We start from the raw sequence: 12,733 nt of genomic DNA, 5'->3' as shown, positions 1-12,733 counted from the left end.
AACACGATTCGTGTGAAGGAATTTGCAGAGCTTCATTTGTTATGTGGTCTCCAGGGAAACGAGCTGGTAAAGGCGCAGGTTCCTGGACGGGGTTTGTTTAGAACTAATCTCCAACCGATTATAAACAAGTATTCTCGCAGAATTCATGTTAATTATATTAAGCGGATTTGCAAATCAAACAAAATATGTCTCCGCCTTTATTGACAAACCGGGAAAGACTGTGAAAGTTGGCTGTTTAACTACTTTAACTGTTAGAATGACGTCTGTGGAATTGAGAACTTATTATAAATCAAAAAACCGCGGGAATACGGATTTTATTAATCAGTGGCAGATGAATGGAAGTGACTACAGACGATCGATGTCGAAAGTCGCGTGCGACGATGGCACAGAAACCAGATTCAGTTCATGGACGCCTGTAACAAATAAAGCATGTAACCAACAGGTATGGGGCGGTATATATACTTTTATTTTATATTTTTACTTATACTTTATTTAATTTGAAATTAAACAACATTTAATCTAAATAAATGAGCAGCTTTTTCAGGAAAGAACAACTCTCATCCTCCATTGGTTTGACATGTGGACAGACCGACAAAGAAAAGAATTTATTTGTCGGCTACTGAGAAGATGCTCCAAAACCCAGCTCAAGTAAATTCTCAGTGCATAATATCTAATCTTACATTCCAAACACTGGAATTCCACTTGATACAATGACTTTGGTTATGATTTTAGGTTCACCAGTGATTGTTTGGCAGAATCAGTCCCCATCACTCGAATGGACTTCACTGCAGTGCTGCCTCGCTTTCTGTCTCTCTACATCATGTCCTTCCTCAGTCCTCGAGACATCTGCGCTGCAGCACAGGTGTGCTGGCACTGGAGATTCCTGGCTGAGCAGGTAAGAAATGAATCAGTACAAATGTGCCTTTCATTTACCAAGCTTTTATCACATTTCTCTGTTCAATTTTAGAATACAGCCAGAAATGTCAAAGAAAATGTTTTGTTTATGTTTACTCACTCACAGTGTAATCTCTATGTGATTCTAGGATTGTCTGTGGTCTCCAAAGTGCATCCGTCTGGGCTGGTTTCTTCCCTACAGCCCATCAGATCATGAGTACGGGGCGTGGAAAAGACATTATGTGGCCTGTACTGCCAGTTTAGACATTCTGACTGCTCGGGAAGCAGCAGATGTCTATGGGACCTTGAATGAGAGTTTGACAGTACCAGATGAACAAGAGGATAGATGGAGAGAGCACAAGATAAGACAAACTATCAGAGAGAAGATAGCAGAGCATAAAAGTAAGTGCCGGGGACTCTAGCATTGATTCCATGCCCTCATGAAATTACATGATTGAGGTTAAAGGGTTTTAAGTAATATAAATGATCTGAGGTTAATAATCTCATTTGGCTGATGTTCTGGTCCTCCTTTTCCCACAGAGGCTGCATTGAAGACTAGGAGAGCATGGTTAAACACGAGTAAATTGGGCACATCATCTATTCATAAGCCACCAAGTCTTACTGCTGCTCTTGTTCAGCTTGGGGTGAGACACTGACATAATTATAGCTAAAAAGTATTTATCTACTAGCCTGTCATCCAAATAAAAGATAAATATTTAATTAAATGGATACATTTAATGAATTATTAAATTAATGGACGGATTCTACACACACATATACACACTCACCTAAAGGATTATTAGGAACAACTGTTAAATTTCTCATTAATGCAATTATCTAATCAACCAATCACATGGCAGTTGCTTCAATGCATTTAGGGGTGTGGTCCTGGTCAAGACAATCTCCTGAACTCCAAACTGAATGTCAGAATGGGAAAGAAAGGTGATTTAAGCAATTTTGAGCGTGGCATGGTTGTTGGTGCCAGACGGGCCGGTCTGAGTATTTCACAATCTGCTCAGTTACTGGGATTTTCACACACAACCATTTCTAGGGTTTACAAAGAATGGTGTGAAAAGGGAAATAAATCCAGTATGCGGCAGTCCTGTGGGCGAAAATGCCATGTTGATGCTAGAGGTCAGAGGAGAATGGGCCGACTGATTCAAGCTGATAGAAGAGAAACTTTGACTGAAATAACCACTCGTTACAACCGAGGTATGCAGCAAAGCATTTGTGAAGCCACAACACGCACAACCTTGAGGCGGATGGGCTACAACAGCAGAAGACCCCACCGGGTACCACTCATCTCCACTACAAAAAGGGAAAAGAGGCTACAATTTGCACAAGCTCACCAAAATTGGACAGTTGAAGACTGGAAAAATGTTGCCTGGTCTGATGAGTCTCAGTTTCTGTTGAGACATTCAGATGGTAGAGTCAGAATTTGGTGTAAACAGAATGAGAACATGGATCCATCATGCCTTGTTACCACTGTGCAGGCTGGTGGTGGTGGTGTAATGGTGTGGAGGATGTTTTCTTGGCACACTTTAGGGCCCCTATAGTGCCAATTGGGCATCGTTTAAATGCCACAGCCTACCTGGGCATTGTTTCTGACCATGTCCATCCCTTTATGACCACCATGTACCCATCCTCTGATGGCTACTTCCAGCAGGATAATGCACCATGTCACAAAGCTCGAATCATTTCAAATTGGTTTCTTGAACATGACAATGAGTTCACTGTACTAAAATGGCCCCCACAGTCACCAGATCTCAACCCAATAGAGCATCTTTGGGATGTGGTGGAACGGGAGCTTCGTGCCCTGGATGTGCATCCCACAAATCTCCATCAACTGCAAGATGCTATCCTATCAATATGGGCCAACATTTCTAAAGAATGCTTTCAGCACCTTGTTGAATCAACGTAGAATTAAGGCAGTTCTGAAGGCGAAAGGGGGTCAAACACAGTATTAGTATGGTGTTCCTAATAATCCTTTAGGTGAGTGTATATATAGAATCAGTGTGCGTACACAGTACACACACACACACACACTTATATCAGGCATAACATGATGACCACTGACAGGTGAAATGAATAACACTGATTATCTCTTCATCACAGCACCTGTTAGTGGGTGGGATATATTAGGCAGCTCGTGAACATTTTGTCTTCAAAGTTGATGTGTTAGAAGCATGAAAAATGGGTAAGTGTAAGGATTTGAGCGAGTTTGACCGGGGCCAAATTGTGATGGCTAGACGACTGGATCAGAGCATCTCCAAAACTGCAATTCTTGTGGGTGTCCCCAATCTGCATTGGTCAGTATCTATCAAAAGTGGTCCAAGGAAGGAACAGTGGTGAACCGGCGACGGGGTAATGGGCGGCCAAGGCTCATTGATGCACGGGAGCGAAGGCTGGCCCATGTGGTCCGATCAAACAGACAAGCTACTGCTCAAATTGCTCAAGAAGTTAATGCTGGTTCTGATAGAAAGGTGTCAGAATACACAGTGCATCGCAGTGTGTTGCGTATGGGGCTGCATAGCCGCAGACCATCCAGTGTGTTCCTGCAGACCCCTGTCCACCGCCGAAAGTGGCAACAGTGGGCACATGAGCATCAGAACTGGACCACGGAGCAATGGAAGAGGGTGGCCTGGTCTGATGAATCACGTTTTTTTAAATCACGTGGATGGACAGGTACGTGTGCGTCACTTACCTACTTACATCCATGTGGATGTTATTTTGACACGTACCACCTAAGCATTGTTGCAGACAATGTACACCTTTTCATGGAAACGGTATTCCCTGGTGGCTGTGGTCTCTTTCAGCAGGATAATGCGCCTTGCCACAAAGCAAAAATGGTTCAGGAATGGTTTGAGGAGCACAACGAGTTTGGGGTGTTGACTTTGTCTCCAAATTCCCCAGATCTCAATCCAATCGAGCAACTGTGGGATGTGCTGAACAAACAAGTCGGATCCATGGAGGCCCCACCTCACAACTTACAGGACTTAAAAAAATCTGCTGCTATTATCTTGGTGCCAGATACCACATCACACCTTCAGGGGTCTAGTGGAGTCCATGCCTTGACGGGTCAGGGCTGTTTTGGCAGCAAATGGGGGACCAACACAATATTAGGTCATAATGTTATGCCTGATTGGTGTGTGTATACATACATACATACATACATACATACATAAACTAAATGACAAATATATTAAATCACTGATCCTTTTGATCATGCTTACGTTAAATGTGTTTGTCACACAATATTAGTCTTGAATTACATGCACAGAAAATGTACACAATAGGGTCATTTCTCTTATGTTATTTTTTTCCATAGGAAAAGTGTCGATTGGAAAATTCACTCTCCACTGTGGAAATAAGAGAACCATGGCTTGATTTGAGGATGAATAATACTCTTGAGAGTACATGTGCCACCAGTGTCACCAGTGTAGTGAAAACTATGAGGTCAGTAATAGCATTAGCAAAGTTTTTCTTTTTTTTTCATGCGTCATGTATAGTACCTTTTTTTAATTTGTCAAACAACAATAATGGAAACCTTACCTTACAGTTCACTGTTCTGCAAACCAGTCAGGTCTTCCGTCTGTACTCTTCCTCATTTCCTGCTTGTGTCATCCAAAGTTCCTGGATATGAAGTAAGACTCAGCTAGATAAGACTTTCAGTTGCGTCTCTATCTGAATGATCAAATCAAGCATTCTGTGTTAGTTCAGGCAGGCCACGTAGTCAAGCTCCGCTATCAGCTGATTGGAAAAATTTCAATGCCGCCCATATCAGCTGACCCAATTCCTAAGCACTCAATTGGCAACTCTCAAACATGGCGCCTTACTTAAGCGTAGCTTCACTTCAATCTGCCTGCTTGGCTTCTTCTGCTGCACGCTGCTTTGCAACCCACCTCCACCCCAGCTCCTCCTTAAACTGTGTTTAACTTAATCAATGTCTGTTGTCATTGATGCATATTCTGTTCTAAATGGGGGGTTTCGCTGCCCTCCCAGTTTAAAAATGGGAGGTTGTCCCCAGAATCTGCTGCTGTTCCCTGTCTTGGCTTTTCATGGCGCTCATGAAAAGGATGGGGAATTTAGAACAGAGCCATATCGCCAAATGTAAATTTTGTTGCAAAATATGAAAAGTTGACTAAGAGTTTGTCTATGGTGTTTTTGACTTAAGTGGACCTTACTGAACAGTTGTTTGTGAACTGAAGGATCTCAACTTCATATTTCTAGCTACTTCTGGCCGCGGTGCAAGTGTCTGTGGTGGTTTTGCCGTATGACTCACAAGGAATGACCTTGGAGGCTTTGCTCTCTCTGGTGGAAAGGGCAATCCCAGGCAGGATGATGCAAAGTCTTGGCATTCTGGTGGCAGGAAGCACAGATGAGTTGACTCTCACAGATGGTAATTTCCCTGATTAATTCAACATTGAGTCCTGTCCTATAATTTCTTTAAAAAAAATTTTTTAACATGGAATGTTTGCCAGAATAGATTTTCTGGAACATTCTGGAACTAACTTTATGATGGTGCTGCTGTCAAATTTATGGCAAATATTTAAATTGCTCCAACGAACTAGCAGCTGTAAATGACGAACAAGTTATAATAAAACAACAAAACACGCTGACTATTGTGTTTTATCCACAGGACTGAGCATTACTGAGAAGACAGTGCTGAAGCCGTGTGTGAGGGAGTTCTGGGAGAAGCTGGGTGGCTGGGTGGTTCCTGCTTCAAATGGAGGGAGTCTGAACATCTTTGCTCCCCTGGCAGCTTCTGGTAAAGTTCATCAATTTTGTCTCAGTTCAGTACTGGCTTCCCACAGGCTGTAACCATTGAGATGCCATTCCATGTGACATTAATACTGTAGATATGTATTATTCAGGATTTGTTCTGTATTGATCATTCAGTTGCAGGGATGGATCTGATGCGGAAGTTGTCTGTTTTGACTGGTCTGAATGTCAGAGCTCCCACGGGAATCTGTACGGGCTCTTACCAGCACAGTGAGTTTCAGATATGTCTTGAGAGTGGGTTCATTTGTGACCTAATCCTGTATTATACTTGTACATTATTATTTATTATTGCCATATTTTAGAATAGTACAGTCATAAAACCTATGAAAAAACAAATGGAAGTAAAATTATGGAGTGACAAAAATGTTAAACAAATCAAGACTATCTAAGACCTTTATTAAAACTCAATGCAAGCTCTGTTCATTCAACCAACTTCACGAGGTGCATCCTGGCCTGGGATACTTTTTAAACAACATTGAAGGTGTTCCCATATATGCTGTGTACTGGTTAGCTGGGTTTCATTCCTGATTCAGCAGCCATATCACCCTGTTGCCCAAGACTGGTTTCCCACTGAAGCTAAGCAGGGCTGAGACTGGTCAGTACCTGGATGGGAGACCAACTGGGAAAACTAGGTAGCTGCTGGTAGAGGCGTTAGTGAGGCCAGCAGGGGGAGCTCACCCTGTGGTCTGTGTGGGTCCTAATGCCCCAGTATAGTGATGGGGACACTATACTGTCAGAGAGCGCCGTCCTTCGAATGAGACGTTAAACCGAGGGTCTGACTCTCTGTGGTCATTAAAAATCCCAGGATGTCCTTCGAAAAAGAGTAGGGGTGTAACCCCAGCATCCTGGCCAAATTTGCCCATTGGCCTCTGTCCATCATGGCCTCCTAATCATCCCCATATATATATAAATATATATATATATATATATATATATATATATATATATATATATATATATATATATATATATATATATATATATATATATATATATATATATATATATATATATATATAAGATTGGCTTCATCACTCTGTCTTCTCTCCACCATAAGCTGGTGTGTGGTGGGCGTTCTGGCGCAATATGGCTGCCGTCACATTATCCAGGTGGATGCTGCACATTGGTGGTGGTTGAGGAGATTCCCCCCTTCTATATGTAAAGCACTTTGAGTGCCTAGAAAAGCACTATATAAATGTAACAAATTATTATCCAGCCCAACTGAATAACATTATATTAATGTTAATTAATCTTAAAATCACGTTTCATTCAAATAATAAAATATAATTATGTATTAATGATTAATAATAAATGAATATGTAAAATAATAACAACAGATTTTGTTTAATTTTAGATTTGTATTAATTTATTTTTTAATTTCTGCATGCGATTATGAAAAGTATAATTTATTATTGAATAAAATATATATAACTAAAATAAAATTCTATATATTTCTATATTATAAAATATATATATATATTTTTTATAATACCAATACTACTACTAATAATAATAATGATTATTATTATTTTATTTAAAAAAAATAATAATAATGTTTTATATATTCTTTCTTGTTTAATTTGACCCCTTTTTTTTTAAGATTATGAAAAACATGAATTCAGTCAAGTATCATCTTAGTGTTTTAAAGAAGCGGTTTCTGTATTTTTGTTAGTTCTCAGTGAGTGGTCCGGGTCTGGTGAGTTTCCTCCATTGGTGTATCTGCATGAGACCCTCCTTCTGAGCTGGTGCAGACAGGCTGAATGGATAGAAGAAGCCTGTAAGGAACTGCGGAAACACCTGGGTCCACATCTGCATTTTATGTGTCAAGAGATCAGAGGCCGCATCCTGGGTAAGTCAGAAACGAATACAAAGTCTAGAACACAGTTACGTCATTTACTTCCTGTCTGTATTCAAATGGTTTTCTTTGTTTGCGTGGCCTTTACAGGTCTATTCCTCTGGGATCATATAAAGATGCCTGTCATTTCCCTTAAATCCGAGGTCATGCAGTGTTTGGTTCATGGGCTCATGGCCCTGATGAATGAGACTCCAGTAAGAAAAAAAAAAACATTCTGTTCTTCTAAGCTTCTCACTGCATTATATTGAATTCACTGTTTTTACTGTCATGCTGTAGGATGATCCCTTAGACTTCTTGGGACACTTTCTACTAAGGTCATCGGTCAACGGTGGTTTGAAGAACATCGATCCACTCTTTCTTACAGAAAGTGCTTCCTTTAATGGCTCCAATCCAGAATCTCTAAAGGTTGGTGCTAATGTTTCCATTTTAGATCATTGGTAAACCAAATGCCTTCAAAATGTATCTTTTTTAGGGTTTAAGTGATGCAGATAGACGCAGCGCTGTGACCAAAGAGCTTTTGAATAGTGAGAAAACATACGTGAGGCAACTTCAAGTGGTGGCAACAGTGTACTACACACCTCTCAGAGCGGCACTGGACTCCAACCGAGCCATCATCAGCTCAGTCAATCTCATCACCCTCTTCTGCCCTCTGCTGGACATTTTGGAGGCAAACAAGTAAAACACCGTCCATGCTTCCAAGCAGAACCTGATTTCACCAATGTTCCTGGTATAACATTCCAATCTACCAAGTTTAGAGTTAATGTTACGTTAAGGCTTACAACCAAGGTTAGGTGTTATTCACCTATCATTTCCCTCTGATTTTAGGGATATCTTATGGTTAGGGTTACTTTTAGGGGTAGAGATATGGTCAGGATTACATTTTCAGACAGGAATGTTGTTCCAGGATCAAACAAATATTTTGACACAGGAACATGTCTAACTCGGCAAAATCTGGACGTGCTGTTTCCACATAATTTTCTGTTACTCTCTCCTTCTCTGCCCTTCACACGTCTTGCAGTGTTTTTCTGAAGGAGCTTACTGAGAGGTGGGAGGAGTGGGGTCCACTGCAGTGTGTTGGGGATGTTTGTGTCAAGTTTTGCACTAAGTTAAGAGTCTACACTAACTTTTTCAACAACTATCCTACCATTCTGAGAACCATAGACAAGGTATGTTAATTGAATATTCTCATTTTACATTAAAACACTGACACTGAAGACTGGAGTAATGGTGCTGAAAATTCAGCTTTGCCATCACAGGAATAAATTACATTTGAATACATATTAAAATAAAAAAAGTTATTTTATATTGTAACCATCATTTAATATTGTATATGTTTTGTAGTGTCGTGAGATGCTTCCTGTATTCCGCACCTTTCTGAAGAGACACGACCGGACTGTTCCTACCAGAATGCTGAGGTACAGTAAAAGTTACAGCTCTGGTAGTTTTCTGGCAAAATAAGTTGAAGAGCGTCTTAGCAACACTCCTATTGTATGTCCAGTCTCCAGGAGCTGTTTCTCACACCATCTGCACGGGTGGAGGAGTATGTGACTTTGCTTCAGGCATTAACGCTACACACAACGTCTGAGCACCCAGACTACACACAGCTATCATCTGCCCTCAACTCACTGATAACTTACAGAGGCTTCCTCCACAAGGTGTGATACAAACGTGCTCAATGAATGAAAAAATATGAACGTGTGTTTTCAACTTGAAGAGGACCTATTATGCTTCTTTACATTTGCAACTTTCTTTAGTGTGTAATGTTGCTGTTTGAGTATGAAAAAGGTCTACAGAGTTACAAAGCACAAAGTCCACTCAAAAGGGAGTTATTCTCGATATACTGTAAGCACTGTTTCTGAACTCTCTGAAATGCCTCGTTTATAGTCTTGAGTTTTCTTCTGGGAAGGTACACAATATTCCCAGTATTATTTAAATATTTCCCGCCCAAAGCATACCCAAATAAAGGGGCGAGGCCTGGTTGAGTTGCATTAGTAGTGTGTTGAAACTCACGGTTATGGTAAGGGGTTGGCCTGACAAGCCAGACCCACACCAAGATATTGGGTCTGGGAACTCACCATTGGCAGGGCTCAATCCGAGGGGTAAACGGTTGTCTTTCCCTCTGCACGCAATAGGATAGCGCTACAACCAACCAGAGCAACGAAGAAGGTGAAGCGGAGCTAGTTGAGAGATTAAACTTTCGCCGTATCCGGTCGGCAAAACTCCGAACACACTCTTCCTTTCTTAAGAATGACTTTTCTCAAAGAAAAGCTTAACTCCTTAGGATTGGCCCTAAATCACAAAACTTGCCACGTGATGACGTTTTTATTGAAATTGATGGTGTCCAGATTACACCTTCAAAAACTGTGCGAAATCTTGGAGTATTGCTTGACTCCACGTTATCTTTCGACTCACATATTGGTCAGACAGTTAAGTCATGCTTTTTCCACCTGCGAAATATTGTTTGTATCCGTTGATCCCTCAACTTTAACGATGCTGAAACTGTTATTTACGCTTTTATAACCTCCAGATTCGACTACTGTAACGCCTTATACAGCGGCTTACCAACTAAGGCTATATATCGCCTCCAAATGGTGCAAAACTCTGCTGCTCGAGCCCTAACATTTAATAAAAAATCTGTACACATCACTCCCATCCTCAACCAACTTCACTGGCTTCCAGTGGCCAGTCGCATCGAGTTTAAACTGTTAGTTTTAGTCAATATCTTGCTGATTTAGTTCAACCATATGTTCCTGCCCGGACCCTCAGATCCAGCAATGAAAACCTGCTTGTCGTCCCCAAGTTTAAACGCTCTACTGTGGGAGGAAGGGCTTTTAGTGTTATTGGCCCTTAATTATGGAATAAACTGCCCTCGACTATCCGTAACGCACCTACTCTCCAGGTTTTTAAATCTCAACTTAAAACTCATCTTTTTTCTCCATGCAGTAAATAATTATTTTTCTCTCACCGCCTCTGCCTTCAAGTGATCTCACACCTCTTCATGTTATGCTACATGACTAGCTACTGTTAATTGTTCTTTTGATTATATAACTTCTTTGTTGTTGTTGGAGTTATTTGTTGTACACCTGCTTGTTTATTTGCTATAATGAACAGGCTGACTGTCTGATTGTAATTGATTGTACTCTTGTACTCCATTGTGAAGCGACCTTGGGTTCTTGAAAGGCGCTATAAAAAATAAACATATTATTATTACTCCAAGTCTTCCAGAGTCGCGGCCAAAGCCAATTTGAAAGTCCGCTGTTCGCCAGCTTCTTTGTTTACAAGTAGCATGCGGAACCGCGGAAACTCTGCCGTCATTATGTTAAGCCCGCCCACCGACTCTATACACGATGTGATTGGCCTGACCACAGTTTGGTTTTTCCAGCTCGCAAGCCAATGGAGAGTTGCTAGACTACCCTGGCTATAAATTAGATTTGCTGCCGCTAGGGTGCGTCTAGATTTCTAGGCTAGTAAGGGGTGACATTTCCAAAACATGCTCAAATCAGTTGACCAATCACAACACACTGGCCCAACTGACCAATCACAGAACATTGCACTTTTCAGAAGGAGGGGCTTCGTAGAGACGGGAACTAAACATAGTGTTGACATGGCCCTGTCCCAAATGGCACACTTCATATGCACTTTCGGTCTTGTGGACTTACAATGGCTGCCGCGTGTCCGTTAATCCCATGAGACCAGGGTGTCCCATTTGTCATTTTAGGTTTCAGAAGGGTGCTCGCGAGCGCCCCCTTTGCAGTCGATATGCGCCCTCGATGCACACTTTAGCAGAACTTGCACTATTACGAGCTCCACAGCTGACTTTTCTCTAACAGTCAAAGCGGCGTTACATCACAAAAGTGCAGACTTTTCAGCTACCAGAGGGCAAGCAAAATGTTTTGGGTTCGCTTGAAAGAGAGGTGCTGCAAACATGTAAAATATGTGACAATTTTTTTTACATTGACGCAGGAAAAACTAAATCAAGACTTAATATGGCCTCTCTAATTTTTAAAACGATGCTTTGTTTTCCACTCCTAGTTGAAAAAGAGTCTGGATCGAGACTTGAGAATCACGGAGGCACAGAGCACAATTCAAAGCTGCCCAGTAAGTTGCACAGTCATCGCACCCGTCATTTACGTGCAGAGATCAGGTTCTCACAGGCCATTAAAGGTCACGAGGCAAGTTTTCATTAGTAAAAACAACAAAAGTCCGTGATGGACAGCCATACACAATTGCGTTGCACTATATGTTCATCATACATACAGTATAACATTATTTTTGTACTTTATTTAGAATTTGTTGGAGGGGAGCAGATACTTGATCACTGCACAGGATGTGGCATTACTGAGCTGCCTTAATGGAGACATTGCTTCCTCTCTCAGGTAGAACCACTGACTTGAGATCAAATGACAGAGAAACAAAAGTCTTGCTGTCTACGTGAAGTCAACCTATTTTCTGTATTGGAGATGAATAGCAACAGTATTGTTTCAAATTAAACTCAATATGTAATAAACAAATACTCTTGACCTGTGATGTATTTATTCTCATTTTCCTCAGGATGTATGAGCATGCGAGTGACCTGGGATTGTTTCTGTTCAATGATGCTCTCGTGCTCACAGAGAAGAGTGTGTCAAACGTGCCATTTTGTCTGGCGATGAACACGACACGCACCTTTCTGGCTTCTGTGGCCCTGCACTGTTTAAATCTCACGGAAATCACTGATACAAAGTGTATGTGCTATATTATGATATTATAAAATATACATTAAAATATACATTTTTAACTTCTCCATCATTTTTTCAGATGTCCGAAACGCTTTTCAGCTGGAGAGCCCAAAGCGGCAGTGGATCTGTGCTACAGATAGAGAAGAGGACAAGATCAGGCTGCTTTCTGCTTTACGCAGTGCTATAAACGCTGCTATAACACGTAACTAAAGATGAACATAGTATTTACTACTACAAGCTACATGAGACATAGTTAAAACGTATTTAACATATTGGACATATTTAATTCCAAACCTGCAATTTTTTGCAACTTGCTATTATTTGTTTTATTACAAGCGAATTGAATTTGTATGATTATGACATCTGATTATGTATGAATACAGTAGGAATTAATGCATAAATATAAAAATCTCTTTTTATGTATACTGGATGTTTATGACCTTTTGATATTGAATGTCATTTTTTACTTCATTGCTGAAACAAC

The 12,733-nt window shown here is 40.8% G+C and overlaps 1 protein-coding gene across 1 annotated transcript; it reads left to right on the top strand.

Annotated features, from left to right (window-relative positions):
• Positions 1-256: 256 nt before the first annotated feature.
• On the top strand, positions 257-12,459 carry ect2l (epithelial cell transforming 2 like; the record flags this gene model as incomplete). The annotated part of the gene is given in 22 exon segments (XM_079832492.1): positions 257-442; positions 536-648; positions 733-895; positions 1,044-1,296; positions 1,435-1,538; positions 4,223-4,350; positions 4,454-4,538; positions 5,125-5,293; positions 5,534-5,662; positions 5,794-5,886; positions 7,349-7,525; positions 7,622-7,725; positions 7,808-7,940; positions 8,004-8,005; positions 8,007-8,206; positions 8,505-8,697; positions 8,873-8,946; positions 9,030-9,186; positions 11,564-11,629; positions 11,819-11,907; positions 12,083-12,255; positions 12,329-12,459. Coding segments are annotated over 22 exon segments (2,922 nt in total).
• Positions 12,460-12,733: the final 274 nt, after the last annotated feature.

The sequence above is a fragment of the Gobio gobio genome (genome assembly GCF_949357685.1).
Source record: "Gobio gobio genome assembly, chromosome: 13".
NCBI lineage: Eukaryota > Metazoa > Chordata > Actinopteri > Cypriniformes > Gobionidae > Gobio > Gobio gobio.
The sequence above is the reverse complement of the archived record's forward strand: the minus strand, read 5'-3'. Positions and strand labels throughout refer to the sequence as shown.